At 33.0% G+C, this 18748-nt stretch overlaps 1 protein-coding gene across 9 annotated transcripts in view; it reads right to left on the minus strand.

Annotated features, from left to right (window-relative positions):
* Positions 1–18748, minus strand: part of CDH18 (cadherin 18) — a 1101027-nt gene that overhangs the window by 52380 nt on the left and 1029899 nt on the right. For all 9 annotated transcript variants that reach the window (XM_023218216.2, XM_023218208.2, XM_023218214.2 and 6 more), the window contains one exon: positions 7521–7642. In XM_023218216.2, the coding sequence (XP_023073984.1) occupies positions 7521–7642 (122 nt within the window). The remainder of the gene's footprint in view (positions 1–7520; positions 7643–18748) is intronic.

An 18748-nucleotide genomic window follows, 5' to 3' on the forward strand; every position in this document is an offset into this window, starting at 1 on the left:
GTCACTTTCAGGTATATCAATCAAACGTAGATTTGGTCTTTTCACATTTTGGTCTTGGAGGCTTTGTTCATTACTTTTTACATTTTTTTCTCTAAACTTCTCTTCTCGCTTCATTTCATTCATTTGATCTTCAATCACTGATACCCTTTCTTCCACTTGATCAAATCGGCTACTGAAGCTTGTGTGTGTATCACATGGTTTTCATGCCATGGTTTTCAGCTCCATCAGGTCATTTAAAGTCTTCTCTACACTGTTTATTCTAGTTAGTCATTTGTCTAATCTTTTTTCAAGGTTTTAGCTTCCTTGCGATGGGTTTGAACATCCTCCTTTGGCTCAGAGAAGTTTGTTATTACCGACCTTCTGAAGCCTACTTCTGTCAATTCATGAAATTCATTCTCTGTCCAGCTTTGCACCATTGCTAGCAAGGAGCTGTGATCCTTTGGAGGAGAAGAGATACTCTGGTTTTTAGAATTTTCAGTTTTTCTGCTCTGGTTTCTCCCGATCTTTGTGATTTTTATCTACCTTTGTTCTTTGATGATGGTAACCTACAGATGGGGTTTTGCTGTGGATATCCTTTTTGTTGATGTTGATGCTACTCCTTTCTGTTTGTTAGTTTTCCTTCTAACAGTCAGATCCCTCAGCTGCAGGTCTGTTGGAGCTTGCTGGAGGTCTACTCTAGACCCTGTTTGCCTGGGTATCACCAGCAGAGGCTGTAGAACAGCAAATATTGCAGAACAGCAAATATTGCTGCCTGATCCTTCCTCTGGAAGCTTCGTGTCAGAGGGGTACCCAGCTGTATGAGGTGTCAGTCTGCCCCTACTGGGAGGTGTCTCCCCATTAGGCTACACAGGGGTCAGGGACTCACTTGAGGAGGCAGTCTGTCCATTCTCAGAGTTCAGACATTGTGCAGGGAGAATCATTGCTCTCTTCAGAGCTATCGGACAGGGACATTTAAGTCTGCAGTAGTTTCTGCTGCCTTTTGTTCAGCTATGCCCCGCCCCTAGAGGTGGAATCTACAGAGGCAGGTAGACTTTGTTGAGCTGCGGTGGGCTCCACTCAGTTCGAGCTTCCAGGCTGTTTTGTTTACCTACTGAAGCCTCATCAATGGCAGACGCCCCTCCCCCATCAGGCTGCCAGACTGCTGCGCTAGCTGTAAGGCTCCGTGGGCATGGGATCCACTGAGCCAGGTGCAGGATATAATCTCCTGGTGTGCCGTTTGCTAAGACCATTGGAAAAGCGCAGTATTAAGGCAGGGACGTCCTGATTTTCCTGGTACAGTCTGTCACGGCTTCCCTTGGCTAGAAAAGGGAAAACCCCCAACCCCTTGCACTTCCTGGGTGAGACAATACCCCATCCTGCTTTGGCTCACACTCCATGGGCTGTCCGACTAGCCCCAATGAGACAAACAAGGTACCTCAGTTGGAAATGCAGAAATCACCCATCTTCTGCATCAGTTATGCTGGGAGCTGCAGAACTGATCTGTTCCTATTTGGCCATCTTGGCAGGTCTTAGGTTACTTAGATTACTTAGAAGTACATTTCTTTATTTGCAATATGATTTTTTAAGAAATAGCTTTTAATTATCATCTAGCTATACTTATTGTAATAAAGAAAAATGAGGCCGATTTTGTACATTATTCAATCTTGTGTTGTGGCGCAGCAGATGGTATACTTTTGGTCAGTATTTTGTGCAAATTTTGAAAGAATACATCATCTGAAGTTGGCATATTTGTCTATCAGTAAATTTTTATAACCTTAATGTTTAATTTTTAATATTACTCAAATTGTATGTGAGTATTCTTTCAGTTCCTTGGAAAAGTGTATAAAATCTCTCAATTCAAAAATAGTTTGATTTGCTTATTTAGAGGCAGGATTGACAAGTATATATACATTTAAAATTGCTATTTCTACCCAGTGTACAGACTATGTTTATCATAATGAAGTTTGCCTTTTTACATGTGATGGTTTCCCTTTGATAATTTTTATGTGTGTGTATAATTGCATAGGGATATTGATAAAGTTTCCATTAGAAATGTGTGTATAATTTCCTGTATTTTTTCTTTCAACTTTTTTCTCTCTTATATTTATAATACATCTCTTACAAGAAACACCTAATTGACTTTTAAGTCTATTCTGATAACAGGCACCATTTAATTTGAATATTTAAGTGGTTTTATTTTAATATAAACACTGAAACACACTTTATATATTTTACATTTGTTCATGGTATTTTCCACTTGTTCTATATAAATTTTTGTCTCATGTTTTGTTTTATGAAGTTCCACTAACATTACCCATTCAAATATTAAGTAATAAAATCTTTATTGTCCTTGTTTAATGAGATGAAACTATATTTCTACAGCAAATATGAAAAACTGTCATTCTAACTTTGAGTTTTACAAACTTCATGCAAATTTCAGGATTATTTTGGCACTATTACATTAGTTATAATCTTCATATTTTGTTAGAATTTACATTTAGCTTGGAAATGTGTCATTCTAGAATCCTTGAACATACATTCTGTGTGAAATACTTTAAAAAAAATCTTTGTACTGTAACATATAGAAAACCATACACAGTAATTTTTCAAGTAATTGAGTTATTCTAATGTTAATGAATATTTTATAAACATAATTAAAATCAGGAATTAGAACTTTAAACTTTGCCTTCTTTGGGATTAAGTATTTCTTAAAATTCCAATTTCTATCAGCTTGTTAGTTACATGTTCTTTTACTAATTTGATTGGTTAATTTATAAATTACAAAATACATTTGCAACTTATAAATTTTATTATAAATTAATAGATTATCAATTTCCTCAAAAGTTAGGAATTTAAAATATTTTAACTTCCCTTATCTCTGTCCTTTTTTATTATTTCTTAGACTATGTATACTCTCTATATTTTAAATCCTAGAAACCTTTCATTTGATTGCTTAATTATTAATCATTTAGTTCTGCTTTGTTCTTTAATGTGTCTTGCCAATAGAGTTATTTTTGTTTTTACTCAAGAAAAGCTTTAATGGTGTTTCTGACCTATGCTAAATAATGTTCACATTTTTGTTTGCCTAAATATGAGCTTTATTTGACTTTACTTTTGAGGAATATATTTGGTAGAAAAATCATATATGACTGTCAGTTATTTCCTAGTAGCTCTTGGGTGTTATCCTTTTATTGTTTTCCAGCTTTAATTTTTCCTCATGAAAATCTGATTTATTATTGTCCTTTTGAAGGTATTTTTTAAAATTTTTAATTAAAACTTCTATTTTGAGGTAATTGAAGATTTATAGGCAATTGTAAGAAATAATACTGAGAGATCTTATATATCTTTACCTACTTTCTCCCACAGGTAACATCTTGCAAAACAATGTCACAATCAAGATATTGACATTGATAAGAAGAACATACGAGCATTTCCATCACCATAAGGATAGCTCCTGCTGCCATGTTATGGCCACACCCACTCCTCTTCATCTTTACCCTTTGCACCCAGCCTCTGGGGACTAATAACCTGTTCTCTATTTCTATAATTTTGTTATGGTAAAAATGCTATTTCAATGAAATTATACTTCATGGAAACTTTGGACATTGGCTCTTTTATTCACTCAGAACAATTTTCTAGAGATTCATCCAGGTTATTGCATGTATTAATTATTCATTCCTTTTCTTTGCTGAAACGTATTTCACGCTATGAATTTACCACAGTTTGCTTAATCGTTCATCTATTGAAGGATGTCTGTGTTGGTTCCAGTCTGGATTTATTATAAATAAAACTGCTATAAATAATTTTGTACATTTGTTGTATAAACATAAAATTTCATATCTCTGTGGGAAATGCCCAAGAATATAGTTCTGAATTTTATGATAATTGCAAATTTAATTTTTTATGAAACTGTCAAAATATGTTCCCGAGTAGTAGTGCCATTTTACACTTTCACCAATGATGCAGAAATGACCTAATTTCTACACAATTTACCACAAAGTTTAGCTTTTATGATAGGCCTGTAATGATCTCACATTGTAGTTTTAATTTCTATTTACCCAATGTAAATAGAAATAAATTTTTAAAAAGATGTGGAATACCTTTGCATATGCTAATTGGCTCTTTCTATGTCCTTGTCAGTAAATGTCTGTTCTTGTATTTTGCCCATTTTCAAATTGAATTTTATCTTCTGTTTTTATTGTTGAGTTTTGAAACCTTTTTATAAAAACAAACTATAGGCCTAAAAGTAGAAACTCCGTAGTTTGTCTTTTTATCATCTTAACAGATTTTAAGAGCAAAACTTATAAATTTTGATGAAATTCAATTTATCACTGTTTCCTTTTATGACTCATGCTTTTGGTGTCAAGTCAAAGAATGCTTTGCCTCATCTTAGGTCCTGTGATTTTGATAGTGGTATCATATCTTTTTTTCTGTTGCTGCTTCTAATTTGCTCAAGTTTTACTTTAATGCAATGAGGTAAATTTAGCTTTGTAGGCAGTATGCTTGGTGGTTTTGTTTCTCTTAAGTTTATTCAGTGTTTGACTTGATATTTCCATCAATTTGGAATAACTTTCCACTATAATCGTCTTAAATATTTTTTCAGTCCCATTCTTTCTCTCATATGCCTCTGAGAATTGAATAACTTGTATATTAGACTTGCATGTCCCATATGTCTCTCATATTCTTATTTATATTTTATCTTTTCATGCTTCAACATGGCTTTTTTTATTCTGATCTACTTTCCAGTTCCCTTATTTTCTCTTGCACCATGTCTAAGTTGCTGTTATTACCAACAATTGAGCTACTGTATTTTCTTAAATTTAAATTTTCCAATTCCATTATTTCCTCTTTCACTATGTATAAGTTGCAGTTATTACCAACAATTGAGATACTGTATTTTCTTAAATTTAAATTTTCCATTAGAATGTTTAACATTTTTTTCATCAATTGTGATTTTATAATGTATTTCAAGAACATTATGTTAGGATGTATGCATCTATTTTTAATAGAATTGAAAGAAAATTTGATATATATTTAATAATGTATTTATACTATAAAATTACTTATTGGTTTTAAAATCATTGCATAGTAAAATACTTAAGCATATAACATAATAATCTTAATATTTTAAGTGAATAAATTTTATAAACCATATAATGCTTTCAAATATAACTTTACTTTGTCCTTATTCATATTTATAATTTTCTCATGGGAAATGTTAAATTAATTAAGTAGAAGGCCATAAAAGCCTGAGGCTATCACTGTATTTTTAGTTTTTGTGTAACAAAATGCTACCTAGGTTTGTTTGATGGTTAATATTGAGTGTCAACTTCATTGGACTGAAGGATGCAAAGTACTGTTCCTCAGGGGTCTGTGAGGGTGTTACCAAAGGAGATTAATATTCGAGTCAGTGGACTGGGAGAGGCAGATCCACCCTCAATCTGGGTGGGCACAACCTAATCAGCTGCCAGACAGGCTAGAATAAAACAGGCAGGAGATGGAAGAGCAGATTTGTTGAGTCTTCCGGCCTTCATCTTTTTCCCGTGCTGGATGCTTCCTGACCTCGAACATCGGACTCCGTGCTCTTCAGCATTTGGATTCTTGGACTTAACACCAGTGGTTTGCCAGGGGATCTCAGTCCTTTGGCTACAGGCTGAAAGCTGCATTTTTGGCTTCCCTAATATTGAGGTTTAGGGAATCAGACTGGCTTCCTTGCTCCTCAGCTTGCACACGGCCTACTGTGGGACTTCACCTTGTGATGGTGTGTGAGTCAATACTCCTTAATAAACTCCCTTTCATATATGCATCTATCCTATTAGTTCTGTTTCTCTAGAGAACTCTAACACATTATGTCAACTAAAAGAAACCTAATTTAGGAATATAATTTTAGTAACAAATAGCTGGGTTTCAGGCAATTACAAGACAGCCAACTGGTCACTTTAGGCCCAAATAAATTAGCTGTAGCCAATCAGGTAATTTCTCTACTTGGCTTCTGTGTTCAGCTTTGAAAGCCTGTCGCTCACGATGCTGGATGGAGCTCTTTAAACTTCTTCTGATTGTGAGTGCAGCCCAATTTGTTACTCATTCTTTGCTTAAATAAACCCTTTTAAATGTATTATGTCTAGAGTTTTTGTTTTAACAACAATGAACATGAAAAAAGCTTTATGTTACAAAGCCAGCCATTCAGATATACACATATTTTTCCCTGACAGTATTGAAAATAAATAGGTAATGATTACTTTAGCAAGCCTCACTGATTGTCCTTCCTACACAAATACAAAAAAGGATGCTTCTCAGGAGCATAATTTCAGCACAAGTTTCAAAATGACTTGGCATCATTTGGGAAGGGATACTCATTCTTGTTCACTACAGATAATAATAAGAGTACTTTTGACTCAGAAAGGGTACATTTTGACCTATACCCTTTGAATGCACACCTTCCTGTAATCCCTCCCCCTTCAGTGTGGGTATGACCTGTGTCTTGGTTCTGATAAACAGAATATGGCAAATGTGTTGATGTGTCACTCACTTGATTACATTACATTATACGAGGCTGTTTTGCCTGCAGGCTTGCCCCTCTTATTTGCTTGATGAAATAAATGGACATATTGGGGAGGCAATGGCAAGCAACTGCTGGTGGTATCTCAGAGATATGGGCAGCCTTGAGGAATAAAGGAAAGTCTTGACTTTTTCAGGTCTGTATCAGAGAGAAACTGAATGCTCCCAACAGCCCTATGAACTTGGAAGAGATCCCCAAGCCTCGGGCAAGAAAACAGCCCTAGCAGACACCTTGATTATAGTCTTGAGAGACCTCTGCAAAGACCCAGCTAAGCCATGCACAAATTTCTGACCTATCGAAACTGTGAGATAATAAATACTTTTTGTTTTAAGTTGCGGGTTTTGTGTAATTGCTTATACAGCAGAAAAACAAATACACAACCCCTTTCAGCCTCCTACTTGCTCTATTTGCTATAGGCAACCAGCCTTCCAAATTGCCTTGCTTCTTTAACTAGATGCCACACGACAACCAGCCTCTTGCCCCACGTTTCAGATCCATCTTCACTCTCACCACCTTATTAATTCATATATACTCTTCATGTTTTTAACATTGAATCATCGTTTAGTATCAGCATCACTCAATCATCATTCCTGTGTCACGCCTGCAGATCCTCCAAAATAGACAGAGCTATCCCTCTGACACAATCAAGTCCATCAGCCTCATTAAGAGAAACACATTTGCTATTTCCTCTTCATTTAAAGTAGGGTTGGACATAAAGCATTCAATATCATTTTATTGGTATAATTTGTGCAGCATTCATGAATGAATTCATTTTTCTGAGTTACATTTCAGATCCAAAGGAAAGTCAATTGCTATTATTCTCCAAAAATTATTTGGTACTTAAAATAAAGCTTTATGAAATTATTTTCACTGAGTACAAAATTACACTGTGGGCTTTGGGGGATTATACCTAAGAATAATAAAAATAAAGCTGCTTGCATTTATTCCATTCAAATGAGGAGGAAGGAAACAATTAACTTACCTGGCCAGGCTTAGAATTTTCACAGACAACAATATCATATTCCCTGGCAAGTTCGGGTGGATTGTCGTTGACATCCAGAACTCTAATACCCACTGTGACATGGCTCAGCAAATCAGGATTATCTGCAAAATACACAGGAATGTATTTAGTATTTCCATGCACACTTTAGAGGCTCGGTTTAAAACAAATCTCTTTAATACTGCAGCTTGTCACTGGTTCCATATGCTGCAGCAGGACTTTTGGCAAACGACAACTTTATGAAGGTGCTCTTTGCTAGAACTCATTAACTTACAGGAAAATGACAAATGGACACCATGGCATGACATGAATGCCAAGATGATATTTTGTCATATCAAGGAAATTACACGTTATCAGGAACTTGAGTGGGAAAAAGTTGTCAGAATTCATTGTATGCTGTCAGAGTCTACAGGATGAACAATTGGTTTCATCATTAATCTAAGAAAAACACAGCAGCTGGTAAAACAATAATCACATAATCTTTAAAAAAGTCTAATGTTCAAATCTAACTAAACTCAAAGAAAACAAAAAATAAATTTATTTACACAAAGGATCATTTTCTTATGGCAGGATATATGTAGTGTGTGATGTTGAGTCACACTTGAGGAAAATAAAGAATAATTGAAATCAAAATTTAGCATGAGATTCACACATGAAATTGACATGTAACTCTGGGAGATATCAAAATATATTCAATACTTGCAAATCCATCTTAAACCAAGTATTTTCATTTTTTTCAGTGGGTTTATTAATTCCAAGATGTAACAAAAACGTAAATGTCTGGTTTATTTTACAAGTCAAAGCTAGAGATTCAGAATACATAAAGAAAAATTAAATCTCTCTGTCTGGCTTTCTCTCTGCTAAAGTATCTGCCATTCTCTGAAACAATTCAAATTTAAATCATAACAATATACTAATATATTAATAATAAGACTAGTAAAAAAGATATAACAATATTAGGAAAAAGGGAATAAATACTTATAGAGAAGTTATTCATGATAGTAAGAAAAGAGATGGTTTAAAAAGTATCTTAAGTAGCTCTAACGTAAATAGAAAATCTAAGTAGCACTGTATTAAAATAACTAGAGAAAATAAATTCTTCAGTAAAAAGTTAAATTTTGCACAGAATGAAAAAAAAGTGTCCCTGATTTTTTACTTTAAGAAACAGGTAATTACAGTCTACACATTTTCCCCTAGAAAAGATAAGAAAGAGGTAATATTTCAAAATTTTTATTTATTTATTTATTTTGCTTGTGAAACTTTGGAACCAATACTCGACACTGCCACTCAGGACACATATTAAGTGTCAGCTGCCTAAACAGAATCATAGTAAACACACGCTACTGCGTTGTTCTTGATCATTCTTGATCAGTTTTGTACCAGGAATATTTGTTTAGCTCAACAATAAAAGACGGAAGAGGTACAGAAAAGAAGGAAATTTTTATAAAGATAAAATAAAAGTTATTCACAAGTTAGTGAATTAAAGGAAGGATGAAAAAGCATATACATAATCGCTCTGAATGCTATCAGCTGTCACCTCTCACTGTCCTACCTCTCTTGTTGCAGCTTTCCCCTGGAACTGGAATGTGTTCTCAGGCATTCCACACTTGGGCACAGGAAACTGAATCCTTCTACTTCAAAATAGACTCTTCCATTATGACTCAATATTACTTTACATCCCTAATGCACAATCACTATTCTGTAACAGTGATTAAAAGCATAACATTTGGGATCAGGCTAATATCAGTTTTGTCTGTATACCTACTACCATTCTACGTCCTGTAGGAAACATCTTACCTTATTGAACATGTGACTCATGACACTGCCTGCCCTGGCAGGGGCAACCATGAGTTATGAAAACCAAAAGGTTAGAGTAAATTTAAAGTAATTTCTGGTGCAAATTCAATAACTGCTGTCTGTTACTAAAAGTAGGATGATGTATAAAAATGTGGCTGTGATTTCAGATAATTAGGGGTGAAAACTCACTATCACTTTATAGCCACTTGCAGCCTTCTTGCAGCCTTCTTGCAGCATTCTGGTCTTTTTATGATATGAGATATTTCTATATTTGTGAACTGAAAAGTACCCATGGGTCTCTCTATATTATTTCTTGTGTCCTTGGGTTAGTATTTTATCCTTTGAATGTCAATCACTCTACCTATAAAATGTAAACCTGTTCATGGGATTTACAAACATTTTGCTAAGGCTAAAACTGGGTAATTCTCTAAGGTCTTAAAACACTTTCTATTATTGTTATTATAATTTTTATTTTTATGCTTTGTTACTAGAAAACAATTTTCATACTCTTTTGACAGCAGAGGAAATAAAATACATTGAAATCATACAAACTTAAATATAAATCATATTCTCAGCACTCTTCAGGAGCAGAACTTCAAAAAGTTATTTGCCATTTATTGATGTACCTTAATTATTTAATCTGTAAGCCTATAATAAGAGTTATTTGACTTGCCAAGTTGTGTTTTTGAGAAACAATTAATGGTAACTATGTCGACTTTATAATACTGAGCCTGGGAAAAAGCAGAATGTACATTTTAATAATTTCTGAATACTAAAATAGAAACAAAGCCAAAATACATGCATGCAATTTCCCGCACAAACTATGCTATATAAAAATCATCTGTGCTTTATGCAACGTTAATACAATAAGGACTCATGTCATCAGAGTGCCCCCTCTAGAGATAGTGATACAGAGAAAGTGCTATTCCAGTGCAAGTGGAAGCGGTATGCTACAATATCTAGAAGATCTTTTATAACTTGAGAAACAATAATTTTTATCCAGTGATTACTTTTGCAAAGACCGATGTGTGCGTAACACTATGATGGGCTCTAGAGAACAGAGGACAACAAAATATGTCATTCTTCCAGATTTCCCGCTTATCGAAATTGAATGGAAAAAACAAATACTATTTTTTCTTAAATATCATGACTTAATTGTTTAATTTACTTCTAGACCAAAGCCATTATTATTTAAATATGTGCCACCTAAACAATCTAAATCATGTCTATTAGTATATGCCTACTAGGGAATTTGGTAGATTTCTAATTTGATTATTCACATTCCAAAATTAGTATTAAAAATATTTGTCAAATATATGAATAGGTGAGTGTAACACTGTAGATTATTTTCCTAAAAATATGCTTTTATTGCTTTCATTATGAAAACTCACTCAAAATGAAAAGCCTTATAATAATAATAATTATAATAACAATTTACAGGGAATATGAACTTAAATAATCACAGTTATTGCTATCTAAGTTTCATAAATGCCCATGAGAATAAAGATGGTTTATAAATTGTATTTTTGGTCTGTCTGATTGAGTGTTCTATGAAAAGATTTCCTTATAGGAAAATGTATAACTAAAATTATGCTCATTTTTTTGAATACTTACTGTGGATTGATGCTGAAACATGTTAACATGCTTGGTTAGGTTCTGCTTGTTAACAAATAAGTTTCCATTATTTTCTTTAATAAATATATAACAATAAGTTTTGCAAATAGGTGCTCAAATGAAAACAAATTTCCACTTAAGTGCGCTTGTTTGATTTGAAATGAGAGTAGGTTTTCCATTGTAAAATCTTGTACATGAAAGTCATATTTAAGTTTTAGGTAGAAAAAGTGAGTTAAATCAATTAATACATATTATAAACTAATTTATAATATTATTACATCTACTTAAACAATAATTTATATGTAAAACTCTCACAATGCCTGGTACATGCTGGTGCCACTAATATGCTTCTTTTTCTCTTTTCTTTCTATATTATTTAAATATCAGTAAAAAAATCAAATATTGTATTCAAAATAATTCACTATAATTATATGAAAGATGTATATCATATATAATAAATTACTCCTCAAATATCTCTTTACAGTATCCACATAAAAAGTTTTAAAATAAAGAATTCTGTGAATTTTATGTGATAGAAAATTTAACCAACTCTATGTATTTAAGGTCACTTATTTCATAGGAAGGAGCATAACATATGTGTAGAAATATTTCAAAAATTACAAAGCATTTAGAAACACACCACACAAGATTTACCCCATATATTTATTCAACTTTTGTCAGTTTACAATAAGTGCTCTCATTCATTACATAGTTATCATACAAATTCTAAATTGAAGTGAATTATTTAAAATGAATCTTGACTCTTTTCGATACATTATTTTGTTTCAGTTGCCTATAAATCCTCCATCAATTCCTTATATATCATTAATATTATTATCTGAGAGTAACATGAGTTAGAAGCTTTAAAATTAAAGCTGTGCCTTTGCTGTTAGGAATGAACACTTTGTTCCATTAACCAGAACCACAAAGTCAAAGTAATTTACCTCTACTTGAAAGTAATGACATTGAGATAATGTAAGAAATTCTATTGATTAAAAAGTAAATGAAAAACTGTATTCTATTCTTGTGAAATGTCACAATTGGCTCGCTCAATTATATAACAAATATAACATTTAGTTTTCACTTTTTGTAATAATTCAGTTTTAACATGTTTTCTCTATCTTAGGCTACTTGTCTATAATGCCTGTGAACTTTTCTATCTTTCATCTTTATAGAGTATACAGGATTTATCTTGTGATGAACTGTTATGCTGTCTTTTGCACTTATAATTACAATCATATTTTTAATATTGCTTAGAACCTTACTAACAAAATGGATTATAAGTTTATTCTTTCTTTTTCTGGGTGTGCAATCTAATTATAATAAAAATTTCCTGGCCAGACACGGTGGCTCACGCCTGCAATCCTAACACTTTGGGAGGCCGAGGTGGGCGGATCATGAAGTCAGGAGATCGAGACCATCCCGGCTAACACGGTGAAATCCCGTCTTTACTGAAAACACAAAAAATTAGCTGGGTGTGGTGGTGGGAGTCTGTAGTCCCAGCTACTCGGGAGGCTGAGGCAGGAGAATGGCGTGAACCAGGGAGATGGAGCTTGCCGTGAGCCAAGATCGCACCACTGCACTCCAGCCTGGGCAACAGCGAGACTACGTCTCAAATAATAATAATAATAAAATAAAAATAATAATTTCCTTATAGAGAGCATCAACATCAGAAAATGTTAATTAAAGCAAAACAGTTACTATGTAAAATAATTAATAAAAATAATGATACATATATATTTTAAATGTTTGTATAAAAATATTGAAATGCATAATTATTCACCAAACTGCAATCTCTCAATGTAGGAGTATGGACACAACTCTGAGAACAGATTTGTTGCTGCTCGGGGTTAATGCCACCATTCTTGTAAAGATAACACACACTGAGTTACTTATGAAGTTATTTATGAAGTCCAAAATTGATTGATTCTAAGTGAGGGAAGAATTTGAAGATTCTTTCAAAACACTAAGCATGGCAACACTTCTAATTCTATAAAATTACCTGAGATTTTATAATTGCCTAATTGTTCTTAATTGCAACATAATTTTAGCAAATCACTTTTATCAAGTCTTGGGAAACTTTCAACTTAAAGTACATTACACAAATTCTGAATCCATTATGTACATATATGTCATTATTTTGTTTAATATTAAAATAAACTACATAATTTCAATAAGAAGTTTGACTGGTTTGGAAATAGAACTAAAAAAAAAATCCACTTTGTTCAGGAAAAAGCAACTGATTAAAACTTGTCTGCCATCACAAAGGATAGTAAAATGGAACAAAATATATAAAATAGAAAATAGATAATGTGAAGGATGCTCTCTGGGAGAAGAGAGCTACATAAGCAGAACCCCAGGACTATCTCAGGCTTTGATAATACATTCATTATGACCAAGTGAGGGATATCCTAGGAAAAGAAGACTGGTTGATTAACATTTAAAAATCAGTGAATACAATTCACTGCATACATTCGATACACACATAATAAAAGTTAACAAATATGACATAAGAAATAAAGAACACTTAACAAGTTACAAATAGAAGGAACTTTCTCAACCTCAACAAATCTATAACTATGATCACTCTTATTGGTGAATACTGAGTGCTTTGTCCCAAGGATTAGAAATAGACAGAAAGGTAGGGATATATGTTCCCAGAACTTCTCCTGAACACTATCTTTAGGGTTAGACTTAAATAGTAAAAGAAATAAAAGTTACATAAATTGCAACACAAAAACCAAATTTATCTTCTTTCAGAGCCAGAATGATTATCTATGAAGAAAATACCATATAATATATAAAAACATTAGAATTATTAAATTTAGCAGTGTCACAGGATACAAGCTCAGTATTTACATATATTTCTATAAAAATGAAAATAAAGGAAGATTTTAACATCTACTTTATATAATGTGAATAAACATGAAAACAAACGTGAAAGACTTGTATGCTGAATTCTACATATATTGCTATGAGAAATGTTTAAATGACCTAGATAACTGAAAACATACTGTGTTTACTCATGGATAAAATGCTCGATATCATTCATTGAGGTGTTCACGCTCCCAAAGTGAAACTTAGATTCAATGTAATACGAATCAAAAATACAACATTGTTGAATAATTTGATAAGCTGATTCTAAAAGTTATATGCAACAAAAACTGTTCTAAACAGTTTCAAACAATTTCAAAAAGAAAGAAGAAAAATGTGGGAGAACTCACACTGATTTTGTGTCATTATAAAACGATAGTGATCGTAACACTGTAGTAATAGTATGTACATTGTCAGTGGTACCAATGAGAGTCAATAAATTGATAAATACATAAATGCTCAAGTGTTTATGGACAAACTAGCCATAATAATTGGGAAAATGATAGCATTTAGACAAATGGTGGATCCACTGTAAATTCATATTAAAGAAAATTAAACTTGACCTTTACCACTCATTGTATATAAAATATGGCCCAAAGGAAGCCATAAATATAAATATAAAACCTCAAGGTTTAAATATATAAAACTAATAAAGGAAATTTTTGTTATCTTTTGTTTGGCAAAGAATCATTAGAAAAAAACACAAAATATTAAAACCGTAAAAGAAAAAAGCCAACAAATTGTAATTTTCAAGAAAATGTTATTTGAAAAACTCATTAAATATAGCATTTATTAAGAAAATGGAAAGATAAGACACAAATATGTTAATATATTCAAAAAATGTACATCTGATTAACTCATATGTCCACGTATGTTAAAACCTCAAAATCAAACAATAAAAATCTAAACAACTTTATAAAATTTTGCAAAATCCTGAATAGAAAATCCACCAAAGAAGAAAATACAGATTGCACATGAAAATATTTTCAACCTCACTTCTCTGTGGTGAAATGCAAATAAAAACAACAATAAGTTGTCACCACATACTTATTAGAATGAGGGGAAAAATACCCTGGCAACATACGTGAAGGACGTGAAGCAACTACTGATAGTAATGCAAAGTTGTATAGCCAGTTTGGAAAGCAATTTGGCATATTTCCATAAACTCGAACATGGTATTTTGTTTAACAATCCCACACTTAGCCATTTACCTAAGACAAGTTAAAATGTATGTACACACATACACACACACACAAATGAGGCTGGGCACGGTGGCTCACACCTGCAATCACAGCACTTTGGGAGGCCAGTGGGGGTGGATCAGCTGAGGTCAGGAGTTCGAGACCACTCTGGCCAACATGGTGAAACCCCGTCTCTACTGAAAATATATATATAAATTAGCCAAGTGTGGCTTCTTGAAAAGAGTAACTCATAAGCTTGACTCACTAACACAAAAGCTTCCTGAAAAGAATGACTCAAAGGAGTCCACAGTGTCTACTTGTCATTCTCATTACATTTGAAAAGGTAAAACCATAGGTAGTTACCAGGACTTGGAGGTGAGGGAAGAGAAATCACTTCAAATTTAACTTTCGTGGAGGAAGGTTTTGGAAAGTGACTAGATGCCTCTGCAAAATTCATTATGCTTTACACATAAAAATGGTAATTTTACTATGTAAATTGCTCCCCATGAAACTTGACTTGTTAACAAGAGTGATGTATTCTGAGGCATTAAATTTGTAGCCAGTGTATTTTTTTTTCTGTCATTTTTTTAAATAGACTTCCCTTTGACAAAATTTTTCCAATGCATCATTCTAACAAATTTCTTTAAAATGAACTTTTAGTAACAATATAAACTTTATCAATGTATTGCTTCTATTGAAATAATAAATACTATAAATTATTGAGAATATTCCTCATTTATGCTTATCACTGGGTTGTTGACATCAAGCTGATCTGAAACAATAGTTAAGAAATAAAAAAAAAAAAGGGGGGGAAAAAAAAGAACCTTCAGTCAAAGAGACTGGTGTTTCCTGATTAAGTATTATAACATTTGCGATTTACTTTCAAATAATTCCAATAAGACAAAATCACAAAATTTAAAAGGCAGCAGCAATAAGTTATTGTTGTACTATTCTTTTTCTACTTGAATATTTTCATCATAAAAATTGTAAAAACAAAAAACAACAACAACAAAAAAACCTGGTTTCTTTAATAAAATAGCACAAACCAAAAAAAAAAAAAAAAAAAGAAGTGTCTTATACATAATTTCTGATGATTAACATTTTTATTTTTTCATTTCCTCTACTCAGAACTAAGGTAAAAACAGAAAACATTCCTTATCTTTAACTTTCGACAACATAATTGCATATGTGTGAGTGCCTGGGTTTGTATCTTGGTTCATTCATAATGAGTGTCATATTTTCATTTATTTGGGAGTATTTGATTTGACTTAGTAGTATGCAGTGTCACTTATGATTTAAAAGGCACATTATGACAGGTGGGTGAATAACAAGAAGGCTAAGGTTAGGACCCAAACACAAAGGAAGCTAAGGTTAGGATCCAAAGAAAGCTATTAAAATATCCCAGGTAAGGGGTGAAAGTTGTTTGAAGTGGAGTGGAAGTGAGACAAATGATAAGAAATTGTTGACTTAGAAATAGTTTTTAAAGGTATAGCTGACAAAACTTTCTAGTGGATTGGATGTGGAACATGAGAGAGAAGAGACAAATGACTGCATGGTTTATAGAAGCAATCTAAAGACTACCGTCATCATTCCAAAGACAGATAAGACATCTGAAGAAGATTGAGGGAGAAATCGGATTTGACAGAGATTTACTTGCAGCATGTCAAGTTTGAGACCTTCAGGAGCAGATATTAAAGTGGCTAATATGGAATGCAGGGGAAAATAACATTGCAGCTGCAGATTAAAATTTGAGAGTTATGAAATCTATGAGGCTGAATGAAATCACCATCGCAACAACTCAAGATACATTTAAAGTCTAAAACTTGGGGTCTCACAACTCAGTAAGTAGAGAAGTGAGGAGGAACTAAACAGCATGCAGAAAGAAGAGCCAAAAAAGGATGGAGTTAATCAAAAGGATATTATGTCCTTAAACCAAAGAAAGAGCCTTTTTCTTGAAAGAGTTGTTAATCGTATCAAATATTGATGCTTTGTTGAGTAGAGGAATGAGAATTAGGCTTTGGATTCTGCGACATGGAGGTTGAAAATGATTGTGCTGAAGTATCGAAGTCAAGAGTCTTGTTAGAATGGTTTTAAAACAGCAGGGAAGAAAAGAGTACAAACTGTAAACAGAGTAAATTATTTCAAGGAGTCTTTCAGTCAAAAGAATGAGATAACAGAGTTGTACTTGGAGGAGAATATTAGATCAAGAGATGTTTTCAGGTTTTGTTGTTTTGTTTGCTTTGCATGAATTAATTTTATTTTCAGAAAGAAAATAAAGCATGTTTTTGAGGACAGGGGAATCATGCTTTAGACAGTGAAAAATGAGAATTCAGGAAAGAAGATAAAATAGAAAGAGCATTGTCTCACAGCAAACAAGTAAGAACAGTATAAGGTCATGTGAAGGAGTGGCCAGAGACTTGGCATGGACAGTGCATTTCAGGAACCTGAAGAAAGCCATATTTACAGATATCAACATCCACTAGCTAGGTTGATAGATAGGATGGCAGAGGAATATGAAAACCCTTTTCTGATTGTTCCTATTTTATAAGTTTTTGGAGAAGCAATGTTATCTTATACAATACATGTAAGGAAATTGGAAGAGGTATTAGAAATTCAACAAAAAGAAATCTATAAAATAAATATCTAGCAATGCTGTATAAAATTATTTGAGTGGTTTGAAGTTTCTTTTCAACAAAGAAACTTGTTCTAACTGTCTTACAATATGACACTAACAATGGGATATCGCAATTAACAAATCATCAAATGTATTCGCACATTAAGTAAATGTGGTGGATATTATAATTGTCTCATCAAATTGTTCCTTATTATGTAGAACCTAAAAAGGTTTGAAAGGAGTTAACCATGAGTAATAATAAAAATATGGGCCTGATAGTCCTGAGTCAGTGTCCACATGCCTTTCATTTTGCCACAATAATTTATCCACGTATGGATAAATTTTATGTATTAAAAACATTTATTAAGGCAGTGAAAGGAGATTAATACAAAACAAAACCAAAAAACCAAAAACCAAAAAACCGAAAGCAGCAACATTTTTAATGGCTACGTAAAATGACAATTTATCTCCCCAGGTTGTGAATGAGAATGCATGAACCCAACTTTGGCGTCACTCGTCTTATTACCATGTTACAAGTTAACATACAGTTTGTTACTTCTTACTATAATATAGTAACATGAAGGATAAAGGAGATGTTAAAAAAATTCAGAAAATGAAAAATCAGGGAGAATTGGAGACAGAGACCTGATCAAAGCAAACTCAGAGCTTAATTTACCTACGAACTTTACAGATACCTGAGCTAATAAATCTCTTTTAAATTTGAGAACAAATTGAATTATTTTTCTTTGTGTGCTTTTTTACATATAAGTGAAAACATTCAAACAAACTCTGGCAGCCACCTCCAAGACAACACCAATTATTCCAGCCTGTATTCATATCCTTGTATAATGACTTTCCATATCTAATAAGGTTTTCCATATTTAATAATATTAAATATAATATTGCAGAAGTAACAATGTGTAATTTCTGAGGCTAGGTCATAAAGAAGATGGTTACCTTCAGGTCACTCATTCTAGGGTAACTCACTCTGAGTTGGCCAGTTGCCATGACAATCAAGACACTCACCAGTCCTATGGAGGAGTCCATGACATGAAAAACTGAATTCGTTGCCAAAAACCAGCACCAACTTGCTAGCTATGTAAGTGAGACATGTTGGAAGTGTCTCCCCC

Source organism: Piliocolobus tephrosceles, chromosome 4 (assembly GCF_002776525.5).
Source record: "Piliocolobus tephrosceles isolate RC106 chromosome 4, ASM277652v3, whole genome shotgun sequence".
NCBI classification, from domain to species: domain Eukaryota; kingdom Metazoa; phylum Chordata; class Mammalia; order Primates; family Cercopithecidae; genus Piliocolobus; species Piliocolobus tephrosceles.